Here is a 19,549-nt window from a genome sequence, read left to right on the forward strand (position 1 = left end):
GATCAATTGGGGAGTATGGAGTGAGGCACTGCGAAGGGTAAACAGGACCTCCTCTTGTGCAAGGATGAGCCTGATACAGTTTAAGGTGGTGCACAGGGTGCATATGACTCGGGCGAGAATGAGTGGGTTCTTTCAGGGGTAGCAGATGAGTGTGAGAGGTGTGGGCGGGGGCCAGCGAATAATGCGCACATGTTTTGATGGGAAGATTCTGGAGGCTGCTTCGTGCAGGGGCACTAGCTTAGCAGCCCTGGTCATGGCGCCTCTGCCACTTCCGCCGGCACGTACTCTACCAGCCCGATAGTGGTGGCGGCTCTTCGGATCTGGGGCCAGTGGAGGAGGCATGTAGGGGAGGTAAGAGCATCGGTGTGGACCCCAATCTGCGGCAACCACCGATTTGCCCCAGGGAACATGGACGGGGGGTATCGACTGTTGAGGAGGGCGGGGATTGTGAGGATGGGGGATCTGTTCCTGGAAGGGAGCTTTCCGAGCATGAGAGCGCCGGAGGAGAAGTTTGGGCTGGTGAGGGGGAACGAATTTAGATACTTACGGGTGCGGGATTTTGTACGCAGACTGGTGCCGTCCTTCCCACGTCTCCTGCCGAAGGGGAGGCAGGACAGGGTAGTTTCTAGGGGAGAGGTGGGCGAGGGTAGAGTCTCAGACGTCTACAAGGAACTAATGGGAGCTGAGGATACGCAGACCGAGGACCTGAAGCTTAAGTGGGAAGAGGAGCTCGGGGGGGGGGGCACATGACGGTGGCCGGATGAGCAAATTCTTTGGGCTGGAGGACAAGTGTGCTAGATGCGCCGGAGAGCCGGCTAACCATGTACACATGTTCTTGTCGTGCCCTAAACTCAGGGGGTACTGGCAGGGATTCGCAGATGTCATGTCCCGGGTATTGAAAACTGGGGTGGTAATGTGCCCTGAGGTGACAATCTTTGGGGTTTCGGAGGACCCGGGAATCCAGGAAGAGAGAGAGGCCGATATTCTGGCCTTTGCTTCCCTGGTAGTCCGGCGATGAATACTGTTAGCATGGAGGGACTCAAAGCCCCCGAGGGCTGAGGTATGGCTATTGGACATGGTGAGCTTTCTTGGCCTAGAGAAAGTCAAGTTCGCCTTGAGAGGTTTGCTATTAGGCTTCGCCCGAAGGTGGCAGCCATTTATTGACTTCTTCGCAGAGGAGTAAACGTCAGCAGTGGGGTGGGGGGGGGGGGGCTGCCTAGGGTAGAGTAGAGTAGAGTAGGGGGATATTGAGGCAGGTCCTTGCGTGAACAGAGCCGTGGTTTGCACTATGTTTAATTTGTGTCTTGACTTTTTTTTGTACTGTACTGTGGGGGATGTATGTGACCGTATTTGAGGAGCTGTTCGTCGCAGGGGGGGGGTGGGTGAAAAAGAAGAAAAATCTGTACAAACTGTATAGTTGCTTGTTGGGGAGAATGTTTCGTGGAGTGTTATTTTTGCTGTAACCTACTTTGATACAAGTTTGAATAAAATGCATTTTTTTTTTTAAAAGCAGGAAGAATGTGAAATATTGGATAGGATGAGCAAAGTGAGGGAGGAAATATTAAAGAAAATAGATAAAATCGCCAGGCTCAGGTGAAAAGTATATCAGGCTGTTAAGATAAGAAAGGGAGGCAAAATCAAAGGCCATCATTTTCCCAATTTGCTGTGGCTATAGGTATGCTACCAGGGGGTTGTAGGGCTGCTAATATTGCACCGTTGTTTAAAATAGGAGAAAAGAGAAAAACTGGAGTAATTACAAACTAGTCGGCCTAACCTTGATGGTGGACAAATTAAAATGCCAAAGGGCAATGTTAATCATCACTTAGAAAGGGCACATAAGGTGGAACGATGGTGCAGTGGTTAGCACTGCTGCCTAAGGCGCCGAGGACCTGGGTCACTGTCTGTATGGAGTTTGCACTTTCTTCCCGTGTCTACGTGAGTTTTATCCCCACAACCCAAAGATGTGCCGGGTAGGTGGATTGGCCACACTAAATTGCCCCTTAATTGGAAAAAAATAATTGGGTACTCTAAATTTATTTTAAAAAACTAGAGACAGACAGAATGGGATTGGTTACAGGAAGGTTGTATCTGACTAAATTGATTGAATATTTGTAACAAGGAGGGCCAATGAGGATAGCACGTTTGATATCACCCACATAGATGTTAGCAAAGCTTTTGACAAGGTCCCACTTGGAAGACTGACTGGAAAAGTAATCAGTCTTTACGGTGGACGATACTTTGAACATCCCATTAAGACGAAAGAACACGAAGGAGGAATTAAATACCATCACCATCACTAGAGAAGTAACATTAGACAAACTAATGGGGCTAAAGGCAGATAGGTCTCCTGGCCCTAATGGCTTGCATCCTTCGACCCCAAAAGTAACTACAAAGGTAGTGGATTCATTGGTTGTAATTTTACAAAAATCCTTGATTCTGGAGAAGTACCAGAGGATTGGAAAACTGTCAATGTGACAGCCCTATTCAAATGGGGAGGCAAAACATGGGTAACTATAGGCCAATTAGGCTAACATCTACTGTTGGAAAATATTTGAATTCATTATTAAGGAAGTAATAGCAGCACATTAGGAAAATCATAATCTAATCAAGCAGAGTCAGCATGGCTTTATGAAAGGGAAATGGTGTCTGGCTAATTTATTAGAGCTTTTTGAGAAGTCTCAGCCAGAGTGGATAGAGAGGAACCAGTAGATGTGTTGTATTTGGCTTCCAGAAAGTGTTCGACAAGGTACCTCACAAAGGGTTATGCCATAAGATAAGAGCATATGGTGTTGGAGGTAGTGTATAGAAAATTGGCTAATGGGCAGGAAACAGCAAGTGGGGATAAGGGGTTCTTTTTCAGGTTGGTGACCTGTAACTAGTTGGGTTCCACAGAGATCAGTGCTGGGACTGCAAATGTTTACGATATATTTTAATGACTTGTAGGAAGGAAGCAAATGTACTGTAGCCAAATTTGCAGATGGCACAAAAAAAGATGGAACGGCAAGTTGAGAGAGGGATACAAATAGTTTGCAAAGAAATATTGATAGGTTGAGTAAGTGGGCAAAAAGTTGTCAAATGTGGGAATATGTGAAGTTGTTCATTTTGGAAGGGAGAACATTATTTAAATAGAGAAAAAATGCAGAAAGCTGCAACACAAAGGGACTTGCCGTTACTTGTGCAAGGAACACCAAAAGCTAGCACACAGGAGCAGCACGGTAGCACAGTGGGTAGCACCGTTGCTTCACAGCTCCAGGGTCCCAGGTTCGATTCCCGGCTTGGGTCACTGTCTGTGTGGAGCATATTCTCCCCATTTCTGCGTGGGTTCCTCTGGGTGCTCCGGTTTCCTCCCACAAGTCCCAAAAGACGTGCCTTTAGGTGAATTGGACATTCTAAATTCTCCCTCTGTGTACCCGAACAGGTGCCGGAATGTGGCGACTAGGGGCTTTTCACAGTAATTTCATTGCAGTGTTAATGTAAGGCTACTTGTGAAATAAAGATTTTTTTTTAAATTAAAGGTAATCGGGAAGGCTGATAGAATGTTATTTCAAGGGGGTTGAAGTATAAGAGTAGCAAAGTTTTCTGCTATTGTACAATGTACTGGTGAGACCACATCTGGAGTACAGTGAGCAGTTTTGGTCCCCTTATTGAAGGAAAGATATTATTTAATTGGAGGCAGTTCAGCGAAGGTACACTAGAATGATCAACGGTATGGAGGGATTGTCTTATTAACAAAGGGTGAAGAGGTTGGGACCCTACTCATTGGAATTCAGAAGAATGAGAGGTGATTTCATTGAAACATATAGGATTCTTAAGGGGCTTGACTGGGCAAAAGCTGAGACAATATTTCCCCTCATGGGAGAGTCGAGGGCCAGAGGGTACAATCTCAGAATAAAAGGGTGCCAAATTAAGATGGAGATGAGGAGGAATTTCTTCTGAGCATTGAGTGTCTTTGGAACTCCTTGCCATAGAACTGTGAGGATAGAGTCCTTGCAAATATTTAAGGCTAAGGTAGATAGATTATTGATCAGTAAGGGGAGCAAGTATTACGGAGAAAGGGTAGGAAAGTGGATGTGTAGAATGTCAGATCAGCCATGATCCTATTGAATGGCGGAGCAGGCTCAAGGGGCCAGACGGCCTACTCCTGTTCTTATTTAGTCAAAAAAGTTTCTGGGATCCTGGGAAGTGGTAAATGGGATAGATTCCTTTAATAGCTGAGACTCGGATTACATGAGCAGGGATGTTACGCAAGAATTGGAATAAAACACTAGTAAGGGCATATTGGAATACCACATACAGTTTGAGTCATAGTATTACAGGAAGAATGCAGTCAATGCTGGTGTGGGTCTGAAACTGACTGCTTTAAAGAGATGCTCATTGTATTTAAAAATCAGTAAGATGTGCAGTTGAAGTGCCATAACCTACATGGCTACAGGCCAGGAGCTGGAAAGGGAGATTAGCCCTTTCTCTGTCAGTACGGATGGGAGGGATTAAATGACCAACTTTTGTGCCATAATTCTATGCCTGCACAGCAACATCCTACGACCAAATAATGTGATACTTATCAGAACCATCTGACTCAGAGGAATTTAGCAAAAATATCATTTAATAAACCCCCTTCCCATGAAACAAGATATACACCAGGCTTTGCATCAGGAGTGCTGCAGCGTCATGGGAAAGTAATCATGATGACAGTAACCACAGTGCTCAGAGAATCGCCATGGATTCCTCCGTGACAATCTGTCCGAGTCAGAAGGCTGTGGGTACAAAATCCATTCTAGAGATTTAAGCACATTATCTAGCCTGATACTCCACTGTAGTCATGTGGAAGTGCTACACTGTCAGAGGTGCTGACATTTGAATGAGACATTAGAATGACAACCCATCTGCCCTCCCCAGAAGATACAAAAGATGTCCTTTGAAGTGCAAGAAAGTTCTTCCTGGTGTTCTGATCAACATTCATCACTCAACTAGTCTCACTAAACAGCAAATCAGATGATATGACACTTCCTATACGCTAATTGGTTGCCAGGTTTTCTACATATTGTTGGGTTATGTACTCTGGGATAACACAGGCTGCAACTCGATGCAGCTTTGACCAAAATATACTCCAGACTTTGACTTAAGTTCAATGTGATTTATTGAACCATTAGCACAGTTCTCTATGAATTCTTCTCTCCTGCTAATCTTGCTATAGTAACTCAGTCTAACTAACCAATCTGCTCTAAGCTACCTGGTGGGTGTGATGCTTCTGATCTGCCCCTGTCCTACTCTCTAAATGTCGCCTGTGGAAAGAGACAGAGCATGTGTGCCCTGTCCTTATATATGGATTGTGTAATGCCCCCTTGTGGTAGTTACACATCTGGGTGTCTTGACTGCCCATTGGTCGTGTCCTATTCTATGTGTTCATTAGCTGTATGTCTGCATGTCATGACGTCTCTGGTGCTCCCTCTGGTGTTTACTTAGTCTTAGTGTATTTACATTAACCCCTTGTGTATTTACAGTGATGCATATCACCACACGTATGACATATTAAAAAGAGGGATGAGACTGCCACCCAACATATGGTCCTGGTGTATTATCAAAAGCAGGGTTATTTTGGCTGAATAAATCAAATGTCAATTTGATGACATGGTTTTATTTAGGGTCAAGTTCCACCAATGTCAATTTTGCCAGAAAAACAATAGATTTCCAGCATTGTTAACTGTAGGATCATTTAACAGGTACACACAAGATGTACTAGGCTGAAGGTAGTCAGCAGCACGTGGTGCTGGGGTGGGGAGGGGAAAAGAGTTGGTGAATAGGGAAATGGAATGAGGTGAGATTCAAATATGGTGTGCTGTTCCCTAGGGATTTGTACTAGGCCCCAGCTTTTCATTGTGTACACACACACAAATATAGTAGCTACATTGTACAATGGAGAATAAATTGGGAGATAATGAATGCATGTAAAAAAGGCTGTATTTTAATAATTTGTGACTTTAATCTTCATTCACAGCTCTCTGCCTCAGAGAGTTCTGTATGTACTTAAGTGAAGAGCCATTAATTAATTTTGCCTTTTTACCATCCCCCTCTCCCCCCCCCCCCCCCCCCCCCCCCCAATTGACCCTATTTGCTGCTGTTTTTGTCTGTTTCCCTCTGTCCCTTCCTACCACACTCTGGGTATCATTACCTAAATAGCTGCCATATTCTTTTGCTTTGTAACTCTACATATCACTTCTCCAGAACTGTCCCCCCAACACTCCCCCGGACAATTCATTTAAAGCCCCCTCTATTTCCCTATTTATGTGGTTTGCAAGACCACTGATCCCAGCATGGTTCAGATGCGGTCCCTCCCAATAGTATAGCCCCCATGAGTACTGATACCAGTACTCCAAACTGGTCCAAAACCTAGGACTTGACTCCCCACTCTGCAATTGGATCCTCGATTTTCTGACCAACAGACCACAATCAGTAAGAATGAACAACAACACCTCCTCCACAATAGTCCTCAACACCGGCGCCCCGCAAGGCTGCGTACTTAGCCCCCTACTCTACTCCCTGTACACACACGACTGCGTGGCAAAACTTGGTTCCAACTCCATCTACAAGTTTGCTGACGATACGACGATAGTGGGCCAGATCTCGATGAGTCCGAATACAGGAGGGAGATAGAGAATCTAGTGGAGTGGTGCAGCGACAACAATCTCTCCCTCAATGCCAGGAAAACTAAAGAGCTGGTAATTGACTTCAGGAAGCAAAGTACTGTACACACCCCTGCCAGCATCAACGGGGCTGAGGTGGAGATGGTTAGCAGTTTCAAATTCCTAGGGGTGCACATCTCCAAAAATCTGTCCTGGTCCACCCACGTCAACGCTACCACCAAGAAAGCACAACAGCGCCTATACTTCCTCAGGAAACTGTGGAAATTTGGCATGTCCACATTAACCCTTACCAACTTTTACAGATGCACGATAGAAAGCATCCTATCGGGCTGCTCACAGCCTGGTATGGCAACTGCTCGGCCCAGGACCGCAAGAAACTTCAGAGAGTCGTGAACACCGCCCAGTCCATCACACGAACTTGCCTCCCATCCATTGACTCCATCTACACCTCCTGCTGCCTGGGGAAAGTGGGCAGCATAAGCAACGATCCCTCCCACCCGGCTTACTCACTCTTCCAACTTCTTCCATCGGGCAGGAGATACAGAAGTCTGAGAACACGCACAAACAGACTCAAAAACAGCTTCTTCCCACTGTCACCAGACTCCTAAATGACCCTCTAATGGACTGACCTCGTTAACACTACACCCTGTATGCTTCATCCGATGCCAGTGCTTATGTAGTTACATTGTATATGTTGTGTTGCCCTATTATGTATTTTCTTTTATTCCCTTTTATTCTCATGTACTTAATGATCTGTTGAGCTGCTCGCAGAAAAATACTTTTCACTGTACCTTGGTACACGTGACAATAAACAAATCCATCCAATCCATCCATCCATCCAGTGCCCCACAAACCGAAACCCATTTCCCCCCACTCATCGATGGACGTCCCTTCATCATAAAGTCAGAAACGGGATTTTCACTGGTGTTCAGCACCATTTGAAACTCATCAGATATTGACACAGTCAGTGTCCATATGCAGAAAGATCTGGACAACATTCAGGCCTAGGCTGATAATTGGCAAGCAACATTCATGCCTGGCATTGACCACCTCTGACAAGAGAGAATCTAACCATCTCACTTTAACATTCAATTGCATTGTTAAATCTCTCAAAAACAACATCCTGGGGGATACCATCGACCAGAGGCTGAACTAGACCAGCCACATAAATACTGTGGCTACAAGAGCAGGTCGCGGAGGGTGGTAATTCTATGGTGAGTAACTTACCTCCCGACACCCCAAAACCTGTCCACCATCTACAAGGCACAAGTCAGGAGTGTGATGGAATAGCTTCTACTTTCCTGGATTAATACAGCTGTAACAACTCAAGAAGCTCACCATCACTCAGAACAAAACAACCTGCTCGATTGGCACCCCACTCACCACCTTAAACATTTATTCCCTCCACCATTGACGCACAGTGGCAGGAGCACGTACCATCTGCAAAATGCACCACAACAATTCTCCTAACTTTTTTCAATAGCATCTTACAAAGCCGTCACATCTACCACCTGGAGAGCCAAGGGCAGCACGTGTATGGGAACTCCAACTTCAAATTCCCCTCCAAGCCACACACTCTGCACACTGATTTGGAACTTTGTGATCACTAGTCATTAGATCAAGAACCGGGAACTCCCTTCCTAACTGCGATTTTAAGGAATACATACAGGAGATGGACTGGAGGGGGTTCAAGAAGGCAGATTCTCAAGAGCAATTAGGGATGGGCAACAAATGCTGGCCTTCCCAGGAATGCTTGCATCCCTTGAAAGAATAAAAGAAATAAGCTTGAAGCATTCAATGCTCCTGCTTGTTAAGTTCTTATAAGTGTTAATTCTGGTGTTACCTTATAAAACTCTGAACAAGAAAATCAATCATCAGCTTTCTATCTGTTGGAAGCGGAAAATTGTCATCTTTTCTAAAGTCCATTATTAGGGAAGGAAAATTGTATTTGCAGAGCAAACATAGCAGGAGACCATCAAAATTAATGCCCTTCACTACAGACACTCACTGATATATTGAGCAATGGAAGAGTAAGCAAAACCATGTTTGCTCGATTGGTCCAGTAGCTACAGTCTAGTGGCAATGTGTGCTTTTGCACACATTTTGCTGAGCAGGTTTATACAGCAGCTTCAGAATGAGCCTGCATGGTAAAGGCAAGATGTCAGGAGCACCTTCCTCATGGCAAATGTAACTGGCGAGTAATTTATCTAACCAGATTAGGAAGGTAAGAAGATACAAAAGTCTGAGGACAAGCACCAACAGATTCAAAAACAGCTTCTTCCCCACTCTTTACCAGAATCCGGAATATCCTCTTATGGGCTGAATTGATCTCTCTACTCACCTTCGCTACTGTTGTAGCATTATACTCCTTATGCTTCACGGAATGTCTATGTATTTACATTGCGTATTTATCGTATGTCCTATGTTTTTCATGTATGGAACGATCTGCCTGGACTGTACGCAGATACTTTTCACTGTACCTCGGTACACGTGACAATAAATCTAAATCTAATGTTCCAAAGCTTTGCTAAAATAAATAAAGTGAACAAGGACAGAAGTAGAGGTTCGACAATTGGGGCTGGATTTTTCCTCCAGGCAGGAAACAGAAGTTATGACCATTTCTGTGACTCGAACCTGCCCCTGAAAGGAAACACTCATTGGAATTTTCATGGAGGTCTCCCTTTAATTGTCAATGAAGACAGATTCTCTGTCCAAGAGCAGCAGGATGGCTCTCAAAGCTGGAGACACCCGGCTTGAGAGGAGCAGCAGTCTGAAGTTGATGGGGCGCTTTACGTGAAGGCACCCTCTCACCATCTTTTACTTTAAATTTAAAAACGGATAGAGCAACCAGGCCACTACTGTGAAAACAGTGGGCGCAATTCTCCATTCCCACGCCGGTTGGGAGAATCGCCTGGGCCGCCAAAATTACCGGGGATGCCGATCCGACGCCCTCCCGCGATTCACCCAAGCGGCGGGAATGGCCCGGTCGAGTTTCGCGGGCCGCAGGCCGGAGAATCGCCGGAGACACCGGAAATGGCGATTCTCCGGCACCCCCGCTATTCTGAGGCCCGGATGGGTAGAGCGGCCAGGCCAAAACGGCGGGTGTCCCCCGGCGCCGTCCACACCTGGTTGCTGCAGTCGTGGGCGGTGCGTGAATGCTCGGGGGGCGGCCTGTGGGGGGGCGAGGGGGGATCCTGCACCGGGCTTCAACTGGAATGTGGGGTGGCCCGCGATCAGTGCCCACCAATCGTCGGGCCGTCCTCTCTGAAGGAGGACCTCCTTCCTCCCGCGGCCCCGCAAGATCCGTCCCCCATCTTCTTGCGGGGCAGACTTAGAGAGGAAGGCAACCATGCGTGCGTGGATGACGCCCATTATGCGGCACCGGCCGCGTCATCTATGCGGCGCCGCTTTTACGCGGGCGACAAGGCCTGGCGCGTGTAGATGACGTGGCCCCGATACTGGCCCATTGTCAGGGCCTGAATCGGTCGGGACCGGGGCCGTTCCACACCGTCGTGAACCTCGACGGCGTTCACGACGGCGCGGCCACTTCGGCGTGGGAGTGGAGAATCCCGCCCCGTGTGTGGCTGGGGATGGGTTGTGTGAGGCTGTAATCCCTTTAAAGGACGAGCTTTGACTGCACCCAGACAGACAGAGCGAGCCTGTAAGCCTGCCAGAAATGCTAGCCCCCAGACTTGCCCCCACATCCCTCTGTCAGGTTGGGTAACTGGAGATCAAAAATATCCCAGTTGACCTACTTTAAGTGTGGTTAACAAGGCCCTTAATAATGAAAGGTCACAAACCTGAATAGTTCACTTTTTCCCCCCAGAAATACTATCTGGCCTGCTGTGTTTTTTCAGCATTTTCTGTTTTATTTCATTTCAAATTTCCAGCATCTGCAAAAATTTGTGTCTGTCTTAACGAGTCTAATTGGCTACACACCTCATGGTTGGAGAGCTAATTCTACCCACCCCAAGCCAACCCCAGCAAAAAAAAAAATGGCAGGTGCTGGGAATGGGTCAGTTAACCGGCATATCAACCAGCACTGGTATTTCGGACCTTGTACGCCTCTATTCCCGCCCTCGACAAAGCCCAAACTTCAGCCCTTGGCTTCAGCACTGCTGGACTGGGAAGGAAAGTGACTTATCTGATTACTAACCAGTGACTTATGCTGATAGCTCGGTGAGAACAAGTTATATCAAATGGTTTTCTGACACTCAGTTGCATGGATGGGAACCAAACCCTGTCAAAGCAAGGAGGGGATAAATAATCAAAGAAATTCATAAAACAATTGGGTGGGATTTTCCAATCCCGCTAATGTGGATTTCTCCAGTGGGCAGGAAGATCCAGTCATTATCTGCATATTTAGTTTAAGAACCTTATCTTCATGAAACCATAAATCATCAGTATCATTTTTAATTGTGCATGTAGTGTCTGAACGGTTTAACAAATCAAAATCTAACTGTGGTTCTGGGAACCATGCTGTTTTTTTCAACCCCCCACCCCCAAATAGCTCCAGAACCATTCCTCTCAGCATTGGTCATCAGTTATTTGGGAAGGATTTTTAAACTTTGTTCTCAATATTTCCTCACTTAGCCTTTTCATGTTAATGTCTCTCAACACTGTGCATCAATGGAATATTTTATAAATAAGTTCAAAGGTAAAACCTGTTCGATTCAGAGTTCTTAAAATATGATCAACACGTTTCCTTTTTGACGCATTTCCTTTTACAAAACCAAGCTTTGGGTTTTGTTTCACTGAAGGAAGGCTCCACATCTGACACTTAGTGGAACTTTATCACCGTATTGGATGTTTTTATCTTTCAAGTTCAAATTTTAAATAACATTCCAATGATCCAAAGTGACACTTATCTTGAATGTGATCCGATAGGTGGTGGGAATTCATGCAAACGTTTGACGCTATAGGTAAAGGAATGCAGCAAAACATAAAATGAAAGTTTCTTCCGTCAGATCAGATGTGCTTGTTAAGTGGCCACAGCTCACTATGCAGAAGCTGATATGGCTCACAGTGAAGATTGTATAACCATCAAACAGCAAAAATATTTCTTGCAAGCAATTTAGTCCAAACCACTGATGTTGTTTCGATGAAAAAGAGATTATTTGACAGTTTCAGTGCCATGTTTCTTGTGCTTCTTGTGGCTGAAAGGCCAAATTGCCTCATCGGTAGAATAAACAACAATCCCACCCAATGACTTGGTTCCCAGTCAAGAGTTGGTTAATCACTGTGGGCCTCAAGCCCTGGAATACATCTCACCACTTCTCCACCTCCCTTTTCTCCTTTAAGATACTCCTTAAAATCTAACTCTTTGATCAAGGTTTTGGTCAGCTGATTAATATCGCATGTGGCTCATATTTGTTTTATAATGCTCCTGTAAAGTGCCTGAGTGTTTTATATTTATGTAGCTGCTTTAATATACTAAGTTGTTCTTTTTGACAGTCAGATGCCAACTCAGTAATGGTCAAACCATTCCACTCCTTGTTAGAAAGGGAGGATTATGGGGCTGGCGGAACACTACATGATCATCTGAGCCAGATTGCCTGCATTATTATGACCAAGTACCCATCATTCTTGAATCTGTGTTTTCACTAATGTTGCAATAAGCTATATTCCACGAATATTTATTATGTATAAAGGTCTGCCTCAGAACATTCAACACATAGAATAAACCTATTAAATATTAAATACAGCCTTTGTCTGACATCACAGATAAGTTTTATCCATTTTAACTTTGGAAACACCATCTGTTTACGTGCTCTCTATGCAGCTAAAGAATGATTCACTGTGGCAAGCTAAGAAGACGCAGACATAGGCACGATTTGATCTCCTCGTCGCACCCGACTTAGTGACATGGCGAGGGCGTTCGAATCTCACGATGCTCGAAGTGCCTCATGAGATTGAACAAAATCTCTCAAGGTCTCGCGATCTGGATCTCGTCCACATATTTAAATGAGCCATGGTTCATTTAAATATGTCTGCGCCGTATTCTCCTGAGGCCCAGGAACTGACGGCCTCACCTGGGAGACTTCGCCATGGCACTGTTTTAACTCTGGTCCACACAAACGTGGACTAGGCGTAATGGCACCTGGAGGGGTATCCCAGGCCATTAGAGACTGACACGAGGTTGGTCTCTTGTGGCACCTAGTCACTGTCGCGGGGGGGGTATTGATAGATCAGAGCGGCATTTACAAATGGCTCCCCAATACGCGAATACTCTTCCTGCACTGGCGAGCTGAGTTCATCAGTGCAGGAAATGATTGTAAGTGCGGCCTCAATGGGGCATTCCTCACCGAAGCCAAAAGAAACGGCAATGTGCCACTAAATAGCAATGTCTTTCTTGGCGTTGCAGGCGCTGAGAAACACCCTGCTAAACGTGCCCAAAACAGGACTCTTTTTTTCTGTCCTGTTAAATTGCGCCCATACAGTTAAGCACAGTTCGATGTCACCAAGTTAACATACTGGAGAGCAGACAAGGTCAAATTTGAAATGGTAAGAAAATCTACTTGCAAGATTCATTATTTAAAAGGCAGTCACACTCCAAATACTATTCCATTATTGAAAAGAATTAAAATTTGAGACCAGTGTGGCATTTCCTATAGCAGGAAGGTACAATACTCATTCATATTCTACGATTTTGCCACATGGAAGTTTCAATTATTCTGGAACAGCCACACGTGATAGAATCCCTACAGTGCAGAAAGAGGTCATTCGGCCCATGATGTTTGCACCGATCCTCCCAACCTAGGCCAAATCCCCTGTAACCATGTAACCCCACCTAACCATTTGGACACTAAGGGACAATTTAGCATGGTCAACCCATCTAACCTGCACATCTTTGGACTTTGTAAGGAAAACGGAGCACCCGGAGAAAGCCCATGCACACACGAGGAGAACGTACAAACTCCACACAGACATTCACGCGAGGTAGGAACCAAATCCGGGTCCCTGGCGCTGTGAGGCAGCAGTTCCAAACCTTCTGCCACTGTGTAGCCCCGAGTGATAAAGTGACACTTCACAAAGGAAAGAGTGTAAAAACAACAACAACAAAAAAAATTGAGTGAGCTAACATAGTAGGAGATTCAGGAATATACTGCCTACTCAGCCTCTTGGTGGGGAAATGGTGTTAGTCTGAGGGTTGGGGGAGAAGGTGAACTTAACAGGGAAGGAAAGTCATCAATTAGATACAGGAACAGAAAAAAGTGTTGCGGGAGAAAGGAGAAAATAGAACCTTTCCAGGTAAATGAACCAAGATGGGCCAAATAGCCTTCCTCCTGTAAGTATATTGTGAAAGTGCAGAGAATACTTTCTATTAAAAATGTAAGCATTCCTTTTATAGTAAAATGAATTCCTTGGTATTTCAGTTAACAAAGCCAATTTTAATTGCTATCATTGAGAGCCTCGATTTGGCTCATGTTCCTTGCTAGACCAGTGACAACACGATGGAAGTACACTAAAAGCAGCTTCTTAGGAAGGCACAAGTGTCATAAATTTATAGGCCTAAGAGCTACAGGATCCATATAAGCAGTTGGCAATGTTGACATACCAGCCTGCAGTGTGGTTTCCCAGAATCTAGTAGTTCTCAGCCATCTGAAGTTACAGCTGTGTTTTCCATGGAACAATTCCAGGATTAACAGAGATTCTCCTCAGTGGTGAAATCAAGGAAGAAACAGCAGACTTAATGCTCTCCATGTTAGTGATGATATACTTTTACTAAAACAATAAAGTTATGAAGGCGTATGTTAATTTCTTCTATATGAAGGATCAGTGCAGCATTTTCCAAACTTATTTTCCTCTGCAAAAGAGGTTAAAGAAAAATTACCTACAAAATAGGCTGAAGAACACCAAATTAATACAGATATGTTCCAAGAGTCAGGAAGAGATTCTGTGCTGCGACACCTTCTTGTAAGCGGCCTAACACGAGAGTAAAGTGATTGGAACTGAATATAACATGCACCAAGTTTATTTTAAGACACTTATTGTTGTTGGCCAGTATGGGGATCCAACCCGCAAACGTGGCATTATTAACACCGCTCTCTAACCATCGGAGCTAATCACCCTGCACCAAACGAATACAAATGTTATTTAGGTTATCCAGATTAATGCAATGACTAATAAACTTATTGGCCACATATGTCTCTCCACAGCAAATTACATTGCATCGTGATCATTTGAATTGCATAGTGAATTATGCACAGATTTGACCATATTTTTAAAAAAATTTAAGTACCTAATTATTTTTTTCCAATTGAGGCGCAGTTTAGTGTGGCCAAACCACCTAACCTGCAAATCTTTGGGTTGAGGAGTTGAAACCCACGCAGACAAGAGGAGAATGTGCAAACTCCACACGGACAGTGACCCGGGGCCGAGATCGAAGCTGGGTCCTCAGCAGCGTGAGGCAGCAGTGCTAACCATTGCATCACCGTGCCGCCCTGAGATTTGACCACGTTGCTACTTCAATTACAAATGCTTCAATCAGAGTTGCATTCTAATTACTGAATCACTGCAATACTTTCTGTTGTTCACTGATCTGATTGGCCATATTGTTTGTCTATTGATCATGGAATGGGTAGGGCGTGGGGGATAATTATAATCATGTGTGTTACTATCCAAAATTCCAGGGGAAAGCACAATAATAAAGTAAACAGATTGTAATTAAAATATTCACAGTCGTTAAATTAGAGGGTTTACCACCTGGAATAATTCACACTTTGCAGTGCAAGTCTGCAATCTGAACGCATATGAGGGGCTACAGAATAGCTCCTTGAATAAGGGGCTCAGACACTGACTGAAAAGGCATATAACAGTAAATAAATTGCATATGGCACTTGCAAACACAATCATGACTGATTGGCAAGACAAAAAATTCACTGATGATTCATTACAGCAAGAGGCCTTCATCCACTGTGCCTACGCTTGATGTCAAACCAAATACCACAGGTATTTGGCTTGACATCAAGGGCAAAGGTCAGTCAGTATTTCAACGTATCATATCTCAATTGAATTTGTTGACAAATTAGAAAAGATGGGAAAACATATCCACCTTACTTTTATATCAAAGGGTGGGGTGTTTTCACCACTGAGTCAAAAAGCATACACATTCCTAAAATAAACCTCCCCCTCTTGCCAATGAAGATAATTAAGGAGACCCAGTAAAAGACAGATTTACTTGGACACTGGCCGTGAATCCCACAGGGTTATACCTGGGGTCTTGCTGGCTGCACAAGATCGGTGCATCCCCCTCAGACCAATATCAAGCATCCTTAAACACATCCAACACATACCTACCTAATCCCCACAACTTTATTACCTTTCGCATAACAGCTCTGTCCCACTACGATTTTTACCCTACTTTTTTGTAGGACACTGGGTACTTCCATGGCCTGTTTTCTTCCTTCATGAAAGAAGAACCTCTTTGGGGTATGGTCCCAAGGGCCCTGGGCTGCCTTGGAGACCTCTCTCAAATGGCCATTTTTCAGATTTAGGTGTCAGCTGGAAGACCACCAGAGATCAAGGCCACCACAGCCAAGGGAGTATCAGAGATGAGCTCAATCTGTATTCATCTAGCATTCATAACTTGCAGAGGTCTCCAGGATCAGGTGAGACCAATTCCTCCCTAACTCAGGGCATCAAGACCAACTGTAGTGCCGCTAACCTTGCTCCCTATGAGGTTTGCCAACAGACGAGGAATCAAATCTGGAACCTTCCTTCTCCTTACAACTGAGCCAGCCTACTTTCTTTTTAAATTGCTGAACACTTCTGAATCGCTTTTGCAATTTCTCTCAAAATATTGGGAGAGAGAGAGAGAGAGAGAGAGAGAGAGAGAGAGAGAGAGAGAGAGAGAAAGTTACATTTTGGATAACCTAAATTCTGCTTTCAAAGAAAACAACAAATTCCCCTAACCTTTCCATAGAATTGCCCTTTCTGGAATTGCGTTGAGGCAAACCTTGCACCTCCTCAAATCGCAATAATATCCAGTCATTAACTTCTACGGATGTATCAGTTTACATACAAGCCAACATGATATCACAGCCTGCAATCCACTCCCAAGTATGCAATATTCTACATGTAATCTTTTTGAGGCTGACATCATACTACACTATTTTACCATTCAAAACACTCTCCGCGAGAGGCATATCATACCTCAGGGCTTCAATATGCTCAATAATATAAGTTACAGCCACCTTTCCATTGATATTCACCAAAAACCGCTTTTCATTGTGGCAAAGTGTTTTTTGAATTGCACTTTGAATCCCTCAGGCTACAGCTCAACAGAAAATGCATTTTTCTCTTTAAAAGCACATTTAAAAAAATCTCCCAAACTGCTTTACAGATTAAGAAAACACCTTCTGATCCATGAAGGGAGAGGTTAGATAGGGCACAATGAGGTTAAAAAGAATATGGAGGAGAAGGGACTTAGGGAAGAAATTCCAGAGAGTATGATTCATGTCAACAAAAAGCTCTGCTGCTGGAGGGGTAAAAAAATAATAACTTGCATTTATATAGCACCTTTAATGTAGCAAAATATCCTATGATTCGTTACGGAGGCATAATTTAACAAAATGTGACACTAAATCTAAGCAGAAGACATTGGAATAGGTGAACTTGCTTAAAGATATAGGTTTTAAAGAGAATCTTAAAAGGAAGAGAGAACGGTGGAGAGATTTAGGGAAAGCGCGTCAAAGCTTCAGGCTTTGACAGCAGAATAGCGTGGCTGCCAATAGTGGAATGAAGGGCTTGGGAGGGGGATATAAAAGGCGAAAGTCAGAGAGATAGAACTTTCTTGAGATGAGATGTGATATTCGATGGGACTGGAGGAAATTGCAGCAAATAGGTAGGGCAAATAGATAGTGGAGGCATTTTAAATTGAACTTGTATGAGGGACTGGAATGAGGGTGATGGCCAACTTAGAGAATCCCTACAGTGCAGAAGGAGGCCATTCGGCCCAGTGAGTCTGCACCGACCCTCTGAAAGAGCACCATACCTAGGCCAACTCCCCCGCCCTATCCCCTACCGCTAACCGTAACCCCATCTAACCTGCACATCCCTGAACATCAAGGGCCAATTTTTTTTTTTAAAATCATGGTCAATCCACCTAACCTGTACATCTTAGGACTGTGGGAGAAAACAGGGGCACCCGAGGAAACGCATGTAGACATGGGGAGAAAGTGAAAACTTCACTCAGTCACCCAGATCCCTAGCGCTGTGAGACAGCAGTGCTAACTACTGTGCCACCCAGGTGGCAATAGATTGCTCTATAATGAAATAAGACTTAACTTGTTTTGAAAATAAAAAAGGACTGTAGCTTGATACCATGGCAATGAGAGGGGTTTATGTTAAGGAAGTGTGGGGCATGGCTATGGGTTCATTCAATTCATTGGTCCTTCAGGCTCAGGGTGGGGATGAGGAAGGCAGCAACCCAATTATATCAGAGCCCAGCATGGCCATGATCCCGACTTTACACACTCAGCCAATGGCGCCGATGCTACCGAGGCTCAAAGCTCTCGGAGGTTCCCTTCCTCTAACTCTCCGCCTATCTCTCCTTAAAAAGAGGCTCCTTGAAACCCACCTCCTTGTTAAAGCTTTTGGTCATCTGTCCTAATGCCCCCGGTGGCTGGGTGTCAAATGTAATCTGACGATGATCATGAGGTTAAAGGCGCTATACAAATACAATCAGCCTTTTCACATCATTCACAAATCACGTCTGTCTCAGAAGCCCGGGGGGGGGGGGGGGGGGGGATGTGGGAACTGAGGTCAAAAGGAGCTCCATCAGCTATTTATTATCAATAGCAGTAAATTAAATTGTCATTTAATCAGGAGGGAACATTACGAGGCACGGTGTGTGCTCGACTTTCGATTTTTGCAGGGTCCCATGAGTATTTGCCAGAGAGCTAAACGCAGTTTCAAGCTCCCAGTCAGGCAGTGTAAGCAAACGATTTGGTCTCAACTGCTATTTACTGAGGAAAGTTCGAAAGTCGAGCATTGGATGCGACGGCACATAAACAAGTGGTAACTGTGTTTATAAAATGACAATCTGATTCAAGATGGAGAGAGAGTTAAATTGCAGCTGCGGAAGGGAGGGGAATAGCTCCCTGCAGAAGCACTTAAAACACTGGGTTCACTGCAGAATTTCCCACTCTGGAGGGGGCCATCAGCCTGGTGAATGAGAGGACCGTAAGCGAGCGAACGAACACCTGCTGAGATGGATTTGGTGGGGGGGGGGGGGGGGAATAACGCAGCAGTCTCCACGATTCACTGCATGTCAAAGACACAAGAACATTCCCCGGCTTCTCACCGAGATTGTGCTGGAACGCCGTGGCCACAGCGGGTTGGAAGCAAATTCACCCAGAGTGACTTTTTGGAGAGAAGGAAGAAAGGGGGGAGGTGGGGAAGAGGACTGGTTGTCAAAGAGTTTTATTTAAAGATTAATTCATAAAATGTTTTTTTGGAGGAGGTGATTCTTTTTTTGAGAATTATCTGAATGAAGGCGGCGAGGGAACAAATTGTATCCACTGCACACTTTACGTCTGCAACAATGTATCCGCGGAGAGGCTCCGGCAGACACAACAAAGGGCGGCCGCTCGGTGACAGCTTCACAACAAGCAGCCGAGCCGAGCGGGGAATAGGACAACCCACCCTTTTCTCCTCAAAAAAATACAACCCGTAAAAGTGCCCGAAGAGATTAAAATCGATCCGACCGTGCCAAGCGTTGCTAATTTCCCCCAACCCCTGGTTACTCACCGGCAGCTGCTCTGTTTCACTCGCCTCCATTTGCGTTCAGTAAACGAACAGAGAGATGCCGCGGGTTTCCACTGTATGTCTCCGCCGGCTACCGCCTTCCCAGCTCGGTCAACATGGACAACCCACCCGGCCCCCGCCCCCGCCAAAGTTCCCCA

The 19,549-nt window shown here is 45.0% G+C and overlaps 1 protein-coding gene across 1 annotated transcript in view; it reads right to left on the bottom strand.

Moving 5' to 3' along the window:
- The window catches only part of LOC140427068 (septin-8-A-like), an 82,720-nt gene extending 63,171 nt beyond the window's left edge, over nucleotides 1–19,549 (bottom strand). The window contains exon 1 of the mRNA XM_072512544.1: nucleotides 19,395–19,549. Within this exon, the coding sequence (XP_072368645.1) occupies nucleotides 19,395–19,424 (30 nt within the window). The 5' untranslated portion in view covers nucleotides 19,425–19,549. The remainder of the gene's footprint in view (nucleotides 1–19,394) is intronic.

This window comes from Scyliorhinus torazame, chromosome 7 (assembly GCF_047496885.1).
Source record: "Scyliorhinus torazame isolate Kashiwa2021f chromosome 7, sScyTor2.1, whole genome shotgun sequence".
NCBI lineage: Eukaryota > Metazoa > Chordata > Chondrichthyes > Carcharhiniformes > Scyliorhinidae > Scyliorhinus > Scyliorhinus torazame.